Source organism: Trematomus bernacchii, unplaced genomic scaffold, assembly GCF_902827165.1.
Source record: "Trematomus bernacchii unplaced genomic scaffold, fTreBer1.1, whole genome shotgun sequence".
In the NCBI taxonomy this organism is placed as follows: domain Eukaryota; kingdom Metazoa; phylum Chordata; class Actinopteri; order Perciformes; family Nototheniidae; genus Trematomus; species Trematomus bernacchii.
Genome location: NW_022988043.1, coordinates 13317376 through 13339430, shown reverse-complemented (window position 1 = coordinate 13339430; position 22055 = coordinate 13317376). Strand labels below are relative to the sequence as shown.

The 22055-nt window shown below is 40.0% G+C and overlaps 1 protein-coding gene across 1 annotated transcript; it reads right to left on the bottom strand.

Annotated features, from left to right (window-relative positions):
- Positions 1 to 492: 492 nt before the first annotated feature.
- On the bottom strand, positions 493 to 21351 carry jak2b (Janus kinase 2b). Its single transcript, XM_034118383.1, has 24 exons — positions 20829 to 21351; positions 19247 to 19483; positions 18544 to 18667; positions 16840 to 16957; positions 14635 to 14780; positions 13918 to 14209; positions 13413 to 13532; positions 13012 to 13169; positions 12532 to 12643; positions 11882 to 12068; positions 11148 to 11272; positions 10819 to 10953; positions 10096 to 10183; positions 9137 to 9264; positions 8873 to 9011; positions 8410 to 8561; positions 7963 to 8113; positions 7444 to 7580; positions 6509 to 6698; positions 5462 to 5586; positions 5196 to 5368; positions 3577 to 3694; positions 1559 to 1672; positions 493 to 982 (listed from the first exon to the last, which is right to left on the bottom strand). Exons 2-24 carry the CDS (start codon positions 19467 to 19469, stop codon positions 875 to 877), a joined length of 3363 nt encoding a protein of 1120 aa, XP_033974274.1. The 5' UTR covers positions 19470 to 19483; positions 20829 to 21351; the 3' UTR covers positions 493 to 874.
- Positions 21352 to 22055: the final 704 nt, after the last annotated feature.

Genomic DNA, 22055 nt, shown 5'->3' with positions numbered 1-22055 from the left:
TTTAAATCACCTTTGTCTGTACTTCATTTAAACTGACATCTTGCTGGGAGCTTAAATATAGTATTAACTATATTTCATTTTATAAAATTATAAAATTTTCTGGACATATGTACACAATTATACTGTAGGTATATACACACATGCATAGAAAACACTCTGTTCTATTAGACCATTTCTCTTCAGGTGAGGGGAAAGGGGGACAGCGAGAGCTAGCCCTGCTAGCTGTTTATATGGACACAACACACACACTCTCTCTCTCTTACACTCTCTCTCTCTTTCTCACACACACACACACACACACACACACACACACACACACACACACACACACACACACACACACACACACACACACACACACACACACACACACACACACACACACACACACACACACACACACACACACACACACACACACACACACACACACACACACACACACACACACACACACACACACACACACACACACACACACACACAACACAAGAATCTCTAGCTTTAGGCCTGGCAATAGTCTACTCACAGTCTCCACAAACTCTTGAACTCTTTTTTTTTTTTTTTAAACACTTAATCTGACCAACATCACCTTCAACAGTACTTTGAAAATGTCCATTCTGCTGCTAGCCCCAATGGCGCTCCACTTTAGAAATGGGGATGGAGGGCCTTACTTAAAGGCACCTTGGCAGTAGTTTTCAAGCTGGTCCCAGTTTGGAACCACAACTCTTCCAGTCACAAGCTGCTCTGCCACATGCTGGCACTCCGCAGGAGGAGGACCTCATCATGGCCTTGTCCCTTTGCCACAAACATGGCAACAATGTTAAGAGTGACTCGGTTGAAGAGGAGCGGGCACTTTGGGTGATTTGTCAGTTTAAAACTCCTTACTGTCCCTGAACAGGTCGATGCGAAGGGCAAGCTCCTTGAAAGAAGGACGCAGGCTGGGGTCGTTGTCCCAGCACTCCTCTGTGATCTCGTGTATCTGAGAGAGAGAGAGAGAGCAGGAGGAGAGGGAACTGTCAGGGGAGTTGTTCTTGAGATGAGCAGACAACAATTTGACATTGGGTTGGGCCAGTGTGATTAGGAGCAAACTGGTTTCACGCCTCTGCATGATTGATGTCCCAAAGTAGTGTGCCTGTTTATCAAATTACATGATCGATGATTGAAACCGGTATGTGTGTTTGAATGTGTATTGTTAAACACATTTCCCATTTATCCGTGCAGTTACGGTGTAAGGCGCTTTGAGAAGATGGTCATAGTTTAATTTTGGTAATATTTTCAACTATGCATTTGCCTTAACATTAAAAAAAGACAATTCAATATATATTATATATTATATCTATGTGCCAATTTGCAGCCCTGGTCCCTGTTTAGGCTTTTATATTTAGGTTCAAACAACTAAACAAACAAATGTATCCAAAATAACAGATAAAACGGCACTTATGCATGCATATGCTCATTTACTCTACATGACTATGCATAACATATAGGTCAAATAGTGTAACTATTTATGTTTATTTCTCGTGAATTTAGTCAGAAAGAAAATAGCAGCTCTTACCTCTGCGGGACACCCAAGGGGTTGAGGCAGCCGGCTGCCTGACTTGAGGAGCTCGATGAGGTGATAGACGATCAGCTGTCCCTGCTTGTCATTTCCCATCATGGACATAAAAACCTGAAGAGGAGAATAGTGACAGCCATGATGTAAACATATATTAAAATCTATCTGTTTCACAGAAAATAACTAGATTCGAACAGATAATAAAACTGACTCTAAATGTAAAAAGACAAATGTGATGCAATGAATAGTGGAGTAATAAACATGTTGTGATTAAGACAAACTCAAAGCAAAACATGTGGAGCAACCCTGGCAGAGATATGTTATGATTGTCAACATTGCAAAATACAGCATGACGTCACTAAGGGAGTCACTTCCCTTTGTGAAGTTCAGCGTAAAAAAGCGTGCATATTTAAGATTTCCCAAGTGTTGTTACTAATGCATGAATCACACTGGACGCCTGGCTCAGCTGGCTGAGAGCGGAAATACTGTATCTACAGCACACAAAGACTGTGAGCTATTACATCTCAAGCATCTTTCAGCACCTGGAAAAGGGCCTGAACGTGTTCTATGTAAAAACAATACATGGTATTTTTATTATTATCATTATCACATAGAACACGTTCAGGTAGAGGAGGAACACGCCCCGGGCAGTCAGGCGTGGTTCAGTCACCCTGAACCACTGAAACCACACTGTAGGAAGTTGACCGACAGGCAAGTCTCCTCCTTGGGTTCTATGTACTGTATATGTTTAGCCTGCAGGTTTCCTACATGTCTCTCTTCGAATATATTTTCTGACAAACCTTCTTGAGGAAAATATCAGAGTATTTGTCTTAAGAGCCTTCTAACTTATTTACACTACCCTCCCACTCTAAATAAAGGCATTTTGAAATCATAGTACCAGTTAAGAGTAGGGATGCCAGCGATTATTCGATTTTTCGAATATTCGTTACAGTCTCCATAATCGAAAATTATTTTTAAAATTCGATTTTATTTATATATATTTTCATTATTATTTATGTTTTTCTTTTTTTTCCTGTTTTCGCCAGGGCTGTCCGATTTTCGAATTTGATCATGGTCAGTTTCTGGCATCCCTAGTTAAGAGGCACCTTCACCTTGTTTTCTTCTTCAGGTATTACCTTTTCCCTACTCATGCCTGAACTATTACCTATTATCTTTGTCCTTTTTATGTTTATATTAATCAATATTTCTTTTTTAACATACAAAATGTGTTTTTGCCTTTGCACTTTGTGTGCATGAATTGGTGAAATAAAGGAAGCAAAACAAAAAGATAAAACATTATAATTGCAAACAGTGTCAGGTGTCTTATACACCTGCTTAAAACTACAGCTTGTCCTTTATAGTTAGTATTCCAAACAGAAATAAGCCTTTTACCATAAGGTTCTTCAATAATTGGTTTCTGCAGTTGTCAATGCTCCTCTTTGCTATTATTCTTTGTTGGGGTTTCCCTTTCCTGTAGTGTGTTATATACTGTAGGTTTCTGTGCATGTAAATGGTCTGCAAAGGCACAAATCCCAAAGTTCCCTCCAGAGGGAGTTTTTCTCCCACACATTCCCTCCCCCCCACTTCCAGAGACTACGTAACACTCGTAACAGGGCTCAAATACATTGTACGTGATTGTACGCTAAGGGGCGGGACATCTCTAAGCTGTTGACCAATCATAACAGAGCTGACCAGCCAAACACATCCGAGACTGGGCTCAGACAGAGGGTGAAAAGAGGTGTTGCAGCACAGGCAGTATGAGAAAAATAAATACTTTTTTTTAACATTCAAGCATATAAGCATGTCAAAGTAGAGTCACAAAATACAAATCTGAAACCTGAAAATGAGCATTATAGGGCCCCTTTAAAACAATCTTTGTACTGTGAATGTTTGAAAAAGGCTCCCAACTGTGCACATCATTTCTTTGTTTTCTACACTTTGTGGATGAAGCAGGGACAATAAACCAGTTGATCAAGCCTGAGTGAGCATGCATGCGTGCCAGTGTGTTGAACACTTACTGCAGGAGGGCTGGAGTTCTTCTCGCTGTGGGTGAAGAGCTCATAAAGCACGACTCCAAAGCTCCAGACATCTGACGCCACAGAGAACTTGCTCTCTGTCAACGACTCAGGCGCATACCTGTGGAGTAGCACACTGTGTCACTCTCCGTTCTGCTTTCTCTTAAGAAGCTTGTGAGTTTACGCATTGATTTCAACAGTAGGACAGGTATTTTGGATCTTAAAACAGCGACCTCAATTGGATTTTTCAAAAGTAAATTAAAGACCTATCTTTTTAATTTGGCTTAAAATGTGGGGCAATTGTACTTTTTTAGTAGTTTCACTGTTCATGTTTTATTATTTTATTGTTTTATGGTTCCAGTGATATAACTCTTTATACTAGTGATGGCAGTTTGACACTGAAGCTTCGAACGGAGCTTCAACCCTGGACTTCCTATTCCATAGAAGCAGTGATTCGAAGCTTGCTTCAAATCACGTGACATATGACGTCCGAACCAGTAACTGCTTCAAATCACGTGACATATGACGTCAGAAGCAGCAACTGCTTCAAATCACGTGACATGTGACGTCCGAACCAGTAACTGCTTCATTTCTTGAATGAATCAACTCACTGGTTCGCCGTCCAATCAGGTGATTCAATGCACTGCCTCGTCTCTATTCTGACAGGTGACAGGTTGAAACAGTTTCGAATTTGAGCGCTTCAACACTTTATAACCGCTCTAAACAATGAGCAATGTGTGGGTTGTTGTCGTAGTTTGCGTTGTTGCTGTTGAGTTGTTGTTGGTATTGCATTTGAATTGGATCATTATAGAGCAAGCCAGGAAGAAAGATAGGTCGTTCTGACTCGGGAAACACTTCGAAATGTGGAGAAGTTGTGAACAAAAAGACAATTATGACTAATATAAAACAGTTTAATAGCTTAAGGTATAGATAGCCCAGTGGATAGAGCCGCTGGCCCTAATGCGGCGATGTCCTCCGCGCAGCTGGTTCAAAGCCCAGAGTGGGTGAACTTTTAATCATTGCTTTTCAACTTTAATACTTTAATAACTGATAAAAGGCCCTCTCCGCCAAACATTTTTTCCAGCACTCTCTAGTCTCTTCTCAATAACCCAATACACACAATTATCAATCTTTAATTGCAAATAGAACATGATATTCAGTCTTAGTGTGTGTGTGCATCGAATATTTTTCAAGGCAAAGATACGTTAAACCCACTGCAGCCTTGCACTTCGCCAGGAGAGGTCGCTGTAACTGAAGCTTCGAGAAATGAACCTATTTCCGACACAATTGTCCAAGTGGTTCGATGCTTCATTCAAAGCTTCATTTTGCCATCACTACTTTATACCTTGTTTTTAATTATGTTCCTCATTTGTTATTGTCATTTCCTGTCATACTCTGTAAAGCACTTTGGGCTGCGTCAAGCATGAAAGGTGATCTATAAATACAGTTTATGTTATTCATATTTTACTTCAAAACAAAATCATTCAAAAGGAAACTCATAAATACATTCAACATATGAATATGATAATTCCTAACTTGGATTATGACAATGTTTCATTTTCTAAGTAAAATCACATTTTCTTAAGTACAAGCACAAAATTAGTAAATATAAAAATACAAACCAAAATATGGGACTCTCTCCTGGCTCTTTGACCATGTAGTACTCTTTGTCCAGAGGCAGAATTTTGGTAAGGCCAAAATCTCCGATCTTCACCCTCAGCTCACTCTCCACGAGGATATTTCGAGTTGCCAAGTCTCTGTGGATATACCGCTTACTGGACAGGTACTCCATACCCTGTAAACACAAAAGAAAAATATGTTTTGCATCTGTAGCTCCAGTGGTCAGTGGCGCAACAAAGCACGGGACAAACTGAGCAGAGGGACGTACCTTGCAGATCTGCGAGGTGTAATGCACGAGCTTCTTGTGGTTGATCCTCTCTTTATTTTTCAGGAGGTAATCTCGCAGACTTCCATAGGGCAGATATTCCATGACGAGACGGAGATTTCGTCGTCCTGAAAGAAGCCAAAACAAAACTGTCTCACCCAGGAAACCCAGCAGCCACAAAGGTTTGAAATTTGCAAAGATTTAACTGATTCAATTATTAAAACCATTGGGCAACAAACGCATTTTTTTGCTAATCAGTTGAAATGGTAAAAAACAAATAAACAGCATACAGGCAAGTTAATGTATTAGCTGTAGCTACAGACAAGGATAAGGGCAGGCTGCAGCGTGTCATCCGCTCTGCAGAGAGGGTGATCGGCTGTAATCTGCCATCCCTCCACGACCTGCACGCCTCCAGGACCCTGAGGCGGGCAGGGAAGATAGTGGCCGACCCCTCCCACCCTGGAAGCAACAGTTTGCCCCGCTCCCCTCCATCAGGACCAAAACCTCTCGCCACCAGAACAGTTTCTTCCCCTCCGCTACCGGCCTCATTAACAAGGCCTGGACCCCCACTGACACTGACTTTTATGCACCCCAGAAAAACACTATACACTACATTAATGCACAGCATGCTAACAATATCTTGTTTATTTTTAATATTGTAAATCCTGCACAACATGTTGCACGTTTCTGCTCCACACTACTTCTTTTTAAATCTGCACAGACTTTGAATATAGTATTCGTCATATTTTATTATATATTTTATTGTACTCAGTTTGTCACATAATTATATTTTGTGTAGATTTAATTTTTAATTTGTTACAATAGTCTTACTTTTCTTTTTTAAATAGCTTTTATAATAGCACGATGATCTTTTTTTGCTACATCTTCTTTCTTTGTATGCACCATTTATACCAAAGCAAATTCCACATATGTGTAAATCTACTTTGTAATAAGCTGATTCTGATTTTATTACATGGCAAACCTGTGAAGAAAAGTGCGGCGAAAGTTAGATGACTTTGTACATTTTTCATAACTCCCGCCTCCCTGTACCTGCGCTGTAGCAGACTCCTTTGTACTTGACGATGTTCTCATGCTGCAGAGATTTCAGGATCTCGATCTCTCGCTCAAAGTCTCGTATGTGTTCTGCAGTGCTGTGCTGGAGTTTCTTTACGGCCACGACTTCTCCGGTGTTGTCCTGAAGCGGGTCATACCGACACATCTCCACGCTGCCAAAGTTACCCTTAAAGAAGAAGACCAACTTAAGTGAGCTGTCCTTTATTACTCATGTGTGTGTGATTTACCTTACCATTGAGGCACATCCAAACAATGTTCACTGGGCCATTTGTTGGCCCATTAATACATGTTAGGTGTACATTCACTATAATGAACATCCCCTGTCTTCTACCCCTACCCCTCAAAAAGGGATGGAATAATAAGAGATTAGGCATGGAGTGGTTGAGAGAAGTTGTCTAAGTTTACTTATGTACTATTGTTACTATATTTAAAAACTAGCAACAGCTGACAAATCACTAGATATACAACTAAAAGAAATGCAACGTCACATGAAGTATAGACAAAAAAGTGACTGATATTTTTACAATATGAAGAATCCTATGTTAGATATACCACTAATTAAACCCTGTATTTAAAGAAAAAGAGCAACCTAATTTAACCAAAAATGTAAAAAATGGGACAAACTGTTCCTGCTTTCAGGGCTCAATACCTTCTGAGAAAATGCACATTAAAAATAATAAACACTAGAATATCAGATAGAAAACATATCGCAATCTAAACACCATACTGAGAAAGACATGTTGTTTTTCAGAATGTTTTCCATTGTGCATTCTCCATTAAGGGTTGTATTACTCATCCCTGAACCATGTAGCTCGAATTTAAGACAAAAGACCATGACAACATAAAACAAAAACTGAGGGGGGTCACAAGTCTGAGCTTGGGTTGATTTGTTGTTAAAATGTTGTTTATACCTTGCCCAGTTGCTGCAGGAATATGAGGTGTCTCTCTTCAAACTGGGCCGGCTCCTGACTCTCAAAGCCCCCGGTGGACCAGCCGGAGCCCACCGTCCTGTTTGGCACGATGTCACTGTCCACAATCAACTCATAGTCTGGGGACACAAAGACAGAAACCATGTGCATTCAAGAGATAAGCAGACGGCTCAGAAATGAAGTAAATCAAGATCTACAAGCTAAGCTATTCATGTATTGGACCAATCTCTTAATTAATTACACAAAGATTAAAACAAGTTACATATCTAAACTTTTGTGGGAAAACCTTCCCAAAATGCTGACCTTGGAATACTTTCTCTGTTCCATTCCTCACCTATTTTCAATTGAAAGCTAATGAAGAGCCTTTTTACTGACATGTTTCTCAAGACACGTTGAGAAATGTGTGAGTGTGTGTGTGTTTGTGGGCAGGGGCTTTTGAGATTCCACCCTGGTGTGACGTAGATTCCCTGTGGTGACACCATTAGGGACGAAAGCACCAACCTGGTGTGAAAAGGCTGTGGAGGTCACGGATAACAGCGCGAAACGTGGGCCTGAACGCCGGCTCGTAGTCCATGCAGCTGGTGATCAGGTTGGCCAGCTCGGTCCACTTTGGAGCAGGGAGCTGGTGGTGATCCTCGTAGAACAGGGTTTTCTGTGATACAAAATGAAGGGTTTGTATTATGTTGAGGCGATAGATAATGAACAATATGCAGATTATGATATGAAGTACACATACGCTAATCATATTGTATTTGTTCAAACAATACAAACAGATTTAATGAATTTGTGCACAATTGTGAGGTATCTAGAAATTCAGCCCCAATTGCATTTTTAACACTGCTTTTTTTAAAGTAAGAGAAGAAAATAAATCTTGACATGACATACACAGTATAATACTCATTAACTATTCATACAGTGTATATTTTAGGTCACATTTCCCAGGCTTACCTTTGAGTTGTCCAGTGTTGCTAACGGTTTCTCCCCCCCGCTGCAGATCTCCCAGAGAGTGGTGCCAAAGCTCCACTTGTCTGCAGCCAGGCTCAGGCTGCCGGGGTCCTCCACACATTCAGGCGGCACCCAAGGGATCCTCTCTATCAGGACTGATCACAAACACAAACATTTAACACACCGCTAAATTCATAGTTTTCAAAATGTTCAGCCAAGGTCGATTCAGTTTGAATTTTTGAATCGCAGATCAGGGATGAAATACTCCTATTATTGAATAACACGATTCTCCTTTACTTAAATAGCATACCACGCTTATTTTACCTGTGTTTTCAAACACCATGCAAAATGTAGTAACCCAATGCAACCTGGATTGGAAGAAGGTACCAATTCATTGTTATAGCAACCTATTAAAAAAGCTGCCTCTTGCTGATTACAGTGTGGATAAGGATGGACATAGACTCACTTTCTCTGGGCAGAACATTGATGCTGATGCCAGGGTCACTCAGTTTGATGAAGGGGGGGTTCCCAGCCCGCCGGTCCTCCTCTCTGATCAGTAGAACATTCTTTGCACAGACATTCCCGTGGACAAGATGCTTTTCCTCCTGCAGGTTCAAAACGGGAAAGATTCAGATCAGTCTCTTAATAACTCCAATTAAACTATTAGTCAGGTTAATTTTGCAGCTATAAAAACTACAGCAATTATAAAAAAACAATCAAAGAGTCCTACCAGGAAGTTCATGGCCCAGGCCAGCTGCTTCGCCACCTCCAGCTTCCACAGGATGTTTATGGAGTTCTTGTTCTTCTTCAGGTAGGTGTCCAGAGAACCAAATTTCACAAGCTCCTGCACCATGATATCTGAAAGAATTTTTTTTTCAGATGAGGTCAATCAAAAAAAGTCTAATCTTAAGGATAATTGAGAATCTCAAAATAATCTTCCACTGACATAAATACTGATATTTAATGACTGGGTGTTTTTCATCTTTCCAGTTTGGAAAAAGAGTAAAGAGGGAAACATGTTGTGGTAAAATGTTCTATTGCAATTATACTGGAAATACAGTGCATGTCAAGTACATACATTAACACACATATGTACATCTTAGTTACCAAAGATGCACACAGAAACTCGACAAAAAAGAAAAAGGGTCAAAGTAACACTAATAAAGAGAGAGTGGTCTTGTTCCATGTGCAATTATTTATTTATTTAAACAACTATGTACAACTAAGGCCACGGTGCAGGAGATATAGATGTCTATATGATATTTATTTTTATATTTCATGTATTGTATGCAACTTTGACCTTTTAACCTCAGTTACAGTACTATAATTATTTTAATCTCAATCTGAGAAATGCTGGGTAAACAGCGGCATCTTAATCAAAGTCAAACAGATGTCTACAGTAGCAGCAGGAGTAGTGTGAGGTAAAGAGAGGAAGTCAGGTCAAATATTCTTGTGCAGGGTATCGTAATCTAGAATAGCCCTCCGTGCCCATTGTTGTATCACTACTCTGAGCCTTGAGCTTATAGACTCTGTTCAAGATTATAGCGAAGCATCATTAGACCATCATGTCCTATAGGCTTGCAATGTCAGTCAAATGAATGGGTATTACTGTGCGCTCTGACTCAGGACAAATGAGGCCATGCAGTGTGTTTCTACCAGGGTGAGAGTGTGTGTGTCAGGCTGGCTTACTTTCATCTCCGCAGACACACACACCATAGTTAAGGATCAGGTGCTTATGGGACAACTGGCTTATCATGCTGGCAGCTTCAAAGAAAGACTGCAGGACAAAAACAACAACAGAGAATATAGAAAAAAATAATTATGTATGAGCCCATGAAAGAAAAAAGGAACACCAACAACAAATACATTTTTTTTATAATAAAAGAAGATGTTTGATTTGTCAAACTCAGACTGCTGACACCTCATATCAACTTCTGAACAACTTTTCAAAACGGCTATTCAATTTGTCAACTATCACTCAGTGTTATTAAGAATTTTGAGGATTTTTAGAATCAATTTGTTGTCTATAAATGTCAGAAAATAGTGAAAAAGACAACAGCATACTATATGATAAAAACAGGTTCTTAAATATGAAAATGAAAACCAACAAATCCTGAAATTAGGGAGGCTCAATCCAGTGAATTTTTGACAAAATGACAATTAATTGGTTATGGTCAATTTAAACAGGCTAAATAAATTCATCGATTTATAATTTCAGCTCTAAACTGATGTGATCCAAGAGGCTGAATGCTAAACAACATCCAGAAAAAACATTATGAGCCCATTCTTGAATTAAAAAGCAGTTATTTCTCAGCCTCAATGCAAACTAAATCTGCCCCAACCAATAATATATTTGATTTATTTTTGTTTTCAGTAATAACCAAGGGTGCCTGCAAACAAAACGGCACGGACCTCAGAGTAGTTTCGGTGGGCCTGGTCCAGGACTTTCATGACAACTTCAGTTTGGTGCACGAGTCCATAATCTCCCACCTCTTTGCGGACCCCTTTGAATATCTTGGTAAATGTCCCTTGGCCGAGACTCTCCATCTGAAGGGAAGATCAATAAATGCAGTTCTTAATGTTAACCTTTAACGGGTGATTATTGTAATTAATTCCAAGCTAGTGTTAGTAAAATGCGCAGAATAAGATTGTAGTATAGTATAGTATAGTATACAGTATAGCAATATGGTGCATTGTTGGATAGAAGAGGAAAACAGAGATATATGAACAACCAGGCTTACAAATTCAAGATCTTCTTTCCTGATCTTGTGAAACACCATCTGACTGATGTTTCGTCGATGTAGAGATGGAGACAGAGGCACTTCAGAGCCCTTGTTGCTTCTGCACACAAGGAGGCAAGACTTTTCTGTTGGTGGAGAGACAAAAAGAAACATTTAAGAAAAAGATTTATGGCAATCCAAAGTTGAAAGTGATCTAACCAACAGAGAACCTTGAGAAACGAAAACGTGAGTCAGAGATGGAGCGTTGGAAATGTTGTACACTCTGCATTTATTTCATCAATGTTTTCTGTGGAAATGGATCTGCAACGTTATTAGAATTACTAGATCAGACCAGTTTTGACTTAATTTCACAAGCTCAAGGACTGAAGCACCTATGAGTCATCCTATTGTTTAGTTTGAACTGGATGTGTGTACTCAATGTGAACGCTCTCCCTCCCTATTGACGAGTGTACTGACTTTACTTTCCTATAATATTATGGTTCTCTAAATGAGCTTTAACTTTTAAATGGCAGTTCATTATTGGTTTTGTCCGTCTGTATTCAGCAGCATTTGATCACTATAAAGCGGGAGGCCTTCCATTAGTTAAACCCACTTAAACTTTAATTACCATGATTCATATTGCAGTATATAATGGCTTAATGTTTGACTTTACACAAAAGCACGCACACAGCCATTGCTAAAGTTTCCTATCCCTCTTAAAAACATACTGTATCAAACCAGTCTGTTAGTTTTACCTTTGGATTTAGGTGGACAGCACTTGCTGAATTGGAAAATGACGCTGTCAGAGCGCACAGTTTCCTTTTGGTAGCAGCTGAGAAGCTCCTGCAAGCTGCTGAAGTTTCTTTTTGTTCCACTGAGGTTAAACTCCCTGCTGTCAGATCTGGTTATCTGGCAGTGCTTGTATTCTACAGCGTCGTACACCTATGGGAGCAGAAACAAAGAAGTGCCAAGACTTTCAGTGGAAGAGTGGGCAATACAACAACACAGAGTCTGATTTGGAGCAAGTTGAATGAAAACAGTTAAGTTGGCACATAAATGAGGTCAGATTCTTATGCCAATGTTTAAAACGGCAATAGCACTGGATAGTAATAAATAAACAAGCCACTGTGTTGCTTAAGCCTCCTTCTACATTTCCGGCAACAAGATGAAATACATCCCAGGTGGTGTTTGCGTCATAAAATTGAGGAGGTTGTGTTTTTGGACACTATTCTATCATCTGTGTGAGCATGGCCATAGTTTACTTATTAAGTATACTATCCATTTTTTTGTTTATCCATTTGTCACAATATAACATTAAACACTGAGAAGTTTGAAACCTAACTCCCAAAAGACATGTGAAAATCAGCAACAACAGAAAAAAAAATTATACAAAAATGATGCCTACCTCAACAGGGAAAGTCAGAAAATACTTGTTGAAATCTTTAGGGCTACACCTCAAAATGTACAACCCTCGCTTGTTCCCACACCTCTGAAGCCGGTTGATCGCAAACTCCATTCTGCAACAATTACACAAAGAAAAAGAGAAGAGTTAGAGCATGTTGTTAACCTGCATCGCCAGAGAGAAATACAGTATCACCTGGCATCAAAAATACTTCCTTTACATTTTGGCAGCAGGAGGGTGAATAAAGTAAAATATATATATATATATAATGTCATATAAATAATACAAGTATATTTAGCAGCTGTGCCATTTCACCAAGTCTCGTCTCTGTGGACCCTTGGAACAGGGATGGCACCACAAATGAGCAACAAGGAAATCCTTTAACTTCGTTTAGGATTACTTCAAATGAATTAAATCAATGTAGATTTATCTTATGAATGCTGTGGGTTTGATATAAATGAAGCTCTGTAACTCTTCACTTACGAGATGGGGCCTTGGCAATGAGAAGCGATGGCCTCCACCAGCCTGGGAGGAGCTACTTCTTTACACAGGAAGTGATGTGCGTCTGTGGTCAGCCGGTAGTAGCCGTCGATGAGGGACACAAAGGAGAGGGCTTCATAAAGGCTGGGGAACTCCAGCTCCTGAAATATATAAAAACACTTTTAGACATCACGTGTAAATGTTCATCATTCTCCAATTATCTCCAAGTAGTTTGTTTCTCTACTCTCTTTCTTCTTTTACCCACAGCTAATTTGAGTGAAGATGTTCTACTCGCACAGTCCAGTAGTGTCACTAAATCAGTTTGTTTTCAAAAAGTAGTTCCTTTATCTGGTTACAAAGAAAAGGGTAAAGACATACTTATATTTTCAAAATATTGAAATTACCAGATTCTTTCCATCTTGTTTAGTGATGGTGACCACCCGACTCTCTGCAGCCCCCTCCTTGATGGCCTGTTTGATGCTCATGTCGATGACGTCAGAGAAGTCGCACAAGGTCTGCAGCTCCTGGACAAACAGCATAAGGAACAACTTTTGTAACCAAACCAACAAAGAAAACCTTACTATATAATAACCAAATTACAAATAACAAACCCAGTCATTTATTCTGAAAAACTACAAGTCCTTGAGGCCACAATTCTGTGTTTCTGTTTCATTTCTTCAACTCCCTTAAGCTCTAAATCATCATATTTATTTTGCTACATGTTTTCTTTTGATATCTTTTTGAGTGAACTTTAAGGGTCGTTGTGAGTTATGGCCCCTTGCTTTTAATTTGGAGATGTAGGTACTAAAAGGCCTTCAGTACTGCCCTCCTCTAAAAGTCAGCTGAATGTCCATCATGTAGACATTTTAAAAAGGAGCAGAGGCTACTGACAGTGCTCATGAAACCAACCTCGTCAGAATCTTTGAGTTTCTCTCGACACCACTGAATGCCGATGTCCGCTGCCACCACGATGATGAGCTGTCCGCTCGACGGATCCCTGACCTGGAAGGTCTCCGTGTAGAAGGCCTTCTCCAGGGACTCCATGCTGATCAGGTACTTGAGCTTGAGGTCCCGCGCTGTGGTCCGACACTGACTGAACTGCTGGATAAAGCGCTTAAAGCGGAATCGGATTCGCTTGCGTGTCACAAAGTTGAAGTCCTGGATCTGAGCTCTCATGTCTTTTGGCAAGAAAGACTTGTAACTAGAAGTAAGCAAAAGGAAAATTAGTTAAATTAATTTTGATTATAAAAATATTTTGCAATGTAATCATACACATAAAAGAAACCCCAAGTATATTTAGTGGACAAAGCTTTTTTTTCACTGAAATTGACAAGTTCTTATCATGTTAATGCTGTCTTGTTCTGATAATTAGTGCGCTGAAACATTTAACAACAAATCATGCACAGAGAAATACAGATTAGAAAAGTACATTAAAATTACACACAATTTCTTATGTCAAATTTTAAAAAAAAGTTACTTTCAAAAGAACTAAGTCACAAAGACTAGATCTCTTCTTGATTGACACTTGCATTGAATGCTTTTTCAGATTCTTTGATGAGCTAAAGAAATTGCTTTGCTAATTTTAGAATAAAGTTAGTTAGGGTAGCCTTTGAGTTTCCCTAGTACCTTATGGTGTGGTAGATGTCCAGCGGTGACATCTGTTTCTCTTTGGCTGTTCTCGACATGTCCAGCACAGCCATACCGAGGCACTCTTCCTGAGTCTCATGGGAGTTTGGGATCTTCACCAAGCCATTGACAAAGTCATTCCTCCACTGCATACAGAGAGTAACACATTCACTGCAACTGCTATCAGTCTTTAACATTGTTTGAACACGGAGGCTCTGAATTTGTTTTGGTTGTTCTATGATTTAACCTACAACTGGTGAACACAGAGACATGTTTCCCTAACCCCTAGATTCCACCGGGTCCGTCTGCGCCGCGTTACGGCCGCGTTACGGCCGCGTTACGTCGTTCACAGCGATTGCGGCCACTCTAGTCAATGGGTGCTATTCTACCAGACGCGCCGCGTTACGGCTAGAAGCGTCCCAGAAGCGTCTCGGCGCTGGGCTCCGCTAAAAATAGCATGCAAGTCTATTTTTCGACGCGAGGCGTTGCATAGCGCCGGGCAGGAAGTGGACCGGTCAGAGCATCCAGTCAATTCCCAAAATAAACTAATTTTGCAGACCCTATCCCTCCATAGTCTTTTAAGTAGGAGGAGAAATGCCAGCGTTCTCCTCCGGTTTACAGGCACTGTGTAAATTATATATATAGAATAATTATGATGATGAATGCATTTTTTTACCACTAAAATACAGCAACACATCTTTGATTCATGTCGTTTATAACTGGGATATTACAATTATTATTAACTTTGTCTGCACAAAGTAGCCTGTCCAGGAAATATGCCCAAATCTACAAAAGACGCTCCGCTTCTGAAACGCGCCCGGTAGGTTATGACGCTGGAGGAGGTCGGACCAAAACCGCGGCGCAGACGGACCCGGTGGAATCTAGGGGTAAGCGAGTCATTGTAGCCTTAAAGTATTTCATCACAAACACACATAGCGCTTCAGCTCTAGATAAGACTGCGAGGAATTCAAAATATAATTTACAGATTAAAACGCAACCTCTTTCTAGAGAATGCAAGCATGTGTAATGGTTTAATGGCTGCTAACACACAATGAGCTATACCCTCAAATGACCGCTGCAGTAAAGCTTTGGTCTCCCTTTCAAGCTTGTCCCAGGACAGATTTCAACAAGCATAAATCCACATAATCCTTTGGTTCACTCCAGTCATAATACTGGCTTGAGTCACCTGGATTTACCTACACTACAAACATTAAAACCACCGCTAAGGAGGTTACTGGGTGTACATCCATTTGGGTCTAATTACGTGGTGAATATACACATTCTTCTTTAAATATGGAACTGGCCTTGGCAGTGGTCATCTGTTAAAAATTGTCACGTCATTTTTGTAAGCTGGCATATGTCAAGCAGCACTTTCCCTCTCATTCTCATAGGACCCTCTTTAGGGCGTGTGTTTAGTGTATGAGAATATGGGCATGTGTTTTTGTATCTGGAGGGTATCAGGGAAAAGGTAATGGAAGGTGGCCCCCAGTTGTTTTGCGGCACAGATATAATTTAGGCATGACGATAAAAGCCTGTAAGTATAAATGAAAGTTATAAATACACTTTTTATATAAATACACGACCATCCAGTTGATGCGATTATGTAATATTGGAATTTACATTGACGCAATATGACAGTCAGTCAGTCAGTATATAATACATCAATAAAAAAATACAGAAATTAGAAAAACAAAACCTTTGCACAGCTGAAGCTTTATGTGCAATAAACAGTGATGGGCATTCATTTGGTTCTCTAACTCAGGATTTTGTTGCACACAGAGGTGCGGATTTTTGCATGCAAGTTGCAAAATTGCCAGTTAAAACAGTTCCCTGTCACACGGGGCTATAACTTTACGTGTCAGCTGCCTTGTTGGTGCCACTTTCTTACATGGGCAGCCCTTGTTATAATGCATCCTACAGCATGTCATCTGATACCACACGCATTCTGGGAAAATAAATAGGTTTCATAGTTTGTCACTGCTTTATCTTTAACAAGGTTTTTTCAAACCTTACATTTGGTGATGTGACCTTACTAGCAATCTCACAAACTGATATTACTGTACTTGTTAAAGATATGAGCTGCTTGTTTTCTGATGCTTAATGTATACCACTGGGCTATTAAAAACATTCTCTTAAATAATTGTATTAAACCCCTTAAAAAAGGATTCATTTCTAACCAGTGTGGCTGTATGGTAAGGTGCTCACCTGAGAGAAGAGGTATGACATCACAAAGTCATCAAGGACTGGGCTTTCTGACCCCTTGGTGACCCCAAATCGATACGCCCGGGATGCCCCTCCACTGTACCAGCCAGGGAAGTAGTACCTTAGGAAACAGTAATAAAGAGAAAGCAGTAAGTCACCAAGAATGTTTCTGCTGGAAAAGATACTCCAGAGCAGGGATGGGTATCGTTAGGATTTTATCGATACCGATACTGCTTATCGATACCGGTATTTTTCTACTCTTATCGATACTTTTCAATAATTTGGTGCTCAAAATTATAGACATGATTACAAGATGTGAAGATTAAACAACAGTCATTTTATTGTAATTTTATTTTATTTAAAGGTGGGGTAGGTAATTCACTTCAGAAACACTTTTCGTTATATTCCATGGAATGCTCTTAACATCCCGATAGCAATGAATACATTAAATTCTTTGACAATAAATACATTAAAAAATGTCATCTGTGGAAGCCGTAGTTCTGTAAAAAGCACGACCAATTATTTTAGCCGGCCCGGCTAAAATAACTGGATGGCCTACCTGCCTGTCAGCCTTCCATCTGTGCACAAACTTATCTCATGCCCTCATTGGTCATGTGCGCGTTCGTGTGTGTTGGAGGAGGGGCTCTGTAAGGAAGTCTGAAGGAAGGGGCAGATTTTTTTCGGCTGCGTACTTTCAAATTCTAGCACACTCGAGCTGGTTTCTCCATTCTTACCTACCCTACCTTTAATGTAACTTTTTCAATGTCATACCAAGCAGGTATGAGTGTGTTTGACAGTGTGTCTCTGGAAGGGGGGCGGTAATTAGGGGCAGTTCATAAATCCATGTAAACGTGACCATTATTCAGTTAAAACGAGACGCTGCGTGCGCACCTCCTAAACCGGAAGCTCCGGTCGGCTAACCATTATAATCCGTTTATTGCGTTTATTATTTATAATTGTAATGATGGATTATCAGTAATCATTTTAAAGTTACACAGAGACATTGGATTAACTGTTTTTATGCCCTTGAACACAACTTTTGATCACATCTCATCCTGGCTGCTAGTTCAGTGAGTTTTGGCCGTACAGTGATGAGACTTATACCAATGGAATCTGTGGAATCTCAGCTTTCATGTGATGTGTTGTTTGTGCAGATACAATGACGTGGAAAAGATCGCTTTTGCCAGTTATGTGCTAAAGTAGTCGTTAGCCCCGTTAGCCCGTTTTGCTAAGTGTTGATTTAGACTCTTGGTGTTGGACTTCTGTTCCGTGTAGGTAAAATGGTTAATATCGTCTGTTAGGTGAGTTTCTTCCCGTTAAGTGGGTATGCATCATTAATAGGTTGTTAAATGTTAAGAAGCCTTGAGACACTGTTTCTAGCAAGATGTTGCGTCTGCCCCTATGGTCTGCCCCCGGGAGTCTCACAATAAGAAGAGCGCTGTTAGGAGAGATGACGAGTGGCATTCACAGTGGCCAATCAGAGTGGTACTCAAACCGGATACGTCACATGGGATGAGGGTTCCCAACCAACCAGAATTGTTTAAACTAAGGAAGTAGCGTAATTCATATACCGATAGCAGCACCGTTTGTCCAGCGGCTTAACGGTATACCAATACCGTCCAATCAGGTACCGGTACTGACTTAGTACCGGTTCTCGATACCCACCCCTACTCCAGAGGCAAATATAGGAATTATAATGTGTGCTACCTTATTCGGAAAAACACATCTTCAGAAGCATGTTCGTCCAGCTGGAAGATGTGATTGGGTGAAAACCACAAGCGGTCTCGCTCTCGAAAGAGACCAAAGAGGTTGCAGTACAGAGGGGATATACCTAAAGCAGAAAAATACATTATGTTCTTTAAACTCCGACCAAATCAGAGTTCATTGTTCATTTATATAAATTAGATTGACAAACAAATGCGTACATGTAAGAAATTGTGTTTATTTAAGTAAACACAGAGCGCATAACAGATGACTCTTTAGGACCTACACTTGAAAACAATATGTCTGTAGTAACAACAAAGCGGACCAAAAGGTCAATAAAGATTGTCTAAAATGTCAGTTCTGTTTGTTTTATCATCAAACAAAAAACTAGTGATTTATGAGGGTTAGTCTAGCCTCTGTGTACTAGTTGCGTCGTACTTTTATTGACTCTTAAATTGTACCTATGCAATGATCACAAGAAAGACAACGCAAAGCTACCATATTTTTGCTTATCCATAAACAGAGGAAAGCAAGGTAGACAAACTGTAAACAAAGCATTGCGAATATTGAACGAGCAAACTATTTCTCTGCAGATAGGTTTCACTGTGGCCTCTTGATAACCTTATCTTGGGACCTATGCCCCGGGTTACAGCAAACACATGAATGGGGATGCATTATGCAGGCTTTGCACGGTTGGAGAACTTACTGCATGCCTTGGCTGCATCTATACACAACTCCTCAGCCACATAGTTTCCAGGTGGGTAGCTGAGAGTGCTGCCGTCGCCCACTCCTTGGCCGCTGTAGTAGAAATGAAGCCTTAGAACAGCCAACACTGGCCTTGTGTCCGGAGATTCCCGATGGGCGTTTCCATTTTGGTGCACGGCAGGGCATGTGTCAGTCACAGTGTCCATGGCTGGCAGGGAGGCCATCAACAACTAGTAACCTGAAATCAGATTAATGTGAAATGTCACCAGAAATAATGAAGGCTTCATATGTTTTTTAATTATAGTGTGATGAGTTTAGCATTCTGCTCAGCTAAATCTGATTTTCTCAACTGTTGCATAAACTGTTATTGAAAGTCCAGCATTGCATAAAGCAGCCATGCAGAGGAATCTGTTTCTGGAATAAGATAATTAAATCTGTAAATCTAATTCAAAAATAGGGCGGCTCTCTGTAAGAGTTATAAAATACTCCACTGAATATTACTATTGAGATTTTTCAGCCCAGTTGCATCACAGTTATCAAGTTTCAAATAAATAAACAGTGTCTCAGCATAGATTTCTATGGCTGAGACACTGGGTCAAACTATTTTTTCCCCAGGTACTTCATGATCATTTCCCAGGTTTAGATGTGCAGAGCTGCAGCAATAACCGCTGCCAGAGGTGACATCTCAAAAAATATAAGTTTGAGGGAGTGATGAAATTAAATAATTAAAAGAATTAGATATAAATGATTATAGTCGTTATGAATTATTTATATGACCTATACATTGATGGTGCAGTAGGAACTTACAGAAAATTGTGTTAAATACCCATCATAATTTCTCAGCTCGATAAAGAGAATACATTCAGAACAAAAAACTGAGAAAAGCACCAAATCCTTAAATTTGAGGAACGGAAATAGTGAAAGGTCAGCATTTACTTGGCAAGTGACTTAAACTGTACACGTTTAAGTCTACTCCTTTAATGGTCTAATTGATTCAGCACTGTACGGTCGGTGAGCACAGGAACACTACACCCAGCATGCTGTTTTAAGACATTTCCCACAGTGTGAGGTGTGAAAGAGGACATGCCACCTCCAACATTACAATCAGTGTTTTCTATTCGCTTCTGCAAAACACACAATGGAAGCCTGGCAATATACACTTTAGACGGAGGGCACACTAAATGTTTCCTATCTAGTTTTAAATATCCATTATACTGAATTCAGTAGCGCGAAACAGGTCCAATATATATGAAATCTGGGCAATTACAAGACTGTGAATAATGCAGAACTAAAGAAGCACATGCAACAGTTTCTGGTTGTTGTTGTTGTTGTTGTTATAAGTTCATTGCTCACTTTAGGGTTATGTAATATTGCAAAATCCATAATCGACAGCTATCCAGTCCAATATCAGAAACTTAGCTGCAGAACAAACTCACCAAGGCCGTGATCTGGAGTGCTACTGTTAGCTATAGCTTAAATAGATTAACTTAATGCTAGGAGCCCTACTGACCCTACTTACTCTTGTGCACAGTAATAACGCAGATATAAGCTGTCAGTGGAAATAAAGGAGTGTAAACACTTACTTTAGTTGAAGAGCCAGGCGAGCAGCTAGCTGTGTTGCTGCTAGCTTCCTAGGCCAGCACTGCAGCCAGGACTAGCGAGACTTTGACAGCTACGGCCAGACACCGCTGCTTCTTCTTTAAAACCAGTATTCACACTGCAGCCCTAAAAAACCGACCTGTTTTAAAAGAGAAATCCATGCGGAAATGTTCTTATTTCCATGTCGCATTCAGCCGGCTAACGTGCTGCATGAACTACCTCTGGTCAGCCCAGTGTTACCCATCTCACTCCGGAGGAACTTTAGCCGTCTATCTTGTCAATCTTATAACTTAAGCTAATGCTAGCTAGAACCACGTCGTGCTAGCTTTCACATTGGCCCAAACACACGGAAATCATCTGCTGGCACTCATCTTCTTGAGCCAGAAACTGGGGTTTTAGCAGTACAGCGACAGTGACATTATTGACATCTTGTCTACTGAATGGCTTTAACTCTAGCTAGTTTGTCAGTGGCAGCTACTGCGCAGCTGGAGAACAAGCAGACAACAAACCAACCTCTCCCACTACACTAATGATGCATTCAGTGGCTGTTGGAAATGTCAGTATTACCAATAGACAAAATGCAGCCCAGTAATTTTTGACAACCATCAGTAATGTAATAAAGTCAGACTAAAGCCTTCTTTTGTGCACCAGTCAATCCTCAAATTTAACTGAGTTAAATATCAGATCTAATGTACAATAGAGGGTCTTGAGCATGTTTCTTGTCAATGATCGTCATGTCATGTTAAATGTCTGTTTCCTTGATTCTTGTCTTAAATATTTGTCCTTGTTGATGTTGCAACAGGAGCTGCTGTGATGCAAGACAAATGTCAGACTCGATTTGACAATAAAGTATTATCGTATCGCATCATTATGCTTTTTCAAGTTTATTGTGTCTACTTTCGACTACTGATACCAGGCAATCTTGCACTTCTTGTTACTGTAGGTATTATTATTATTATTATTATTGATTTTTGCAAATATTATATTTACATGTACATGTCAATGTCATTCCCAAATATAAATCTAATCACATTGTAGAAAGACATGTATGTATGCATATACTGTACACCTATTTCATGTTTATAACAACAGAAGACCTTTTTGTCTATTTTCAATTTATTCGAAATGATAAAACACAGAAACCATGCAGAAAAAAAGGTTTGATAGCCAACAACGGATTTAAAAGCCAGTGGTTCAAACATTTTCCCCAT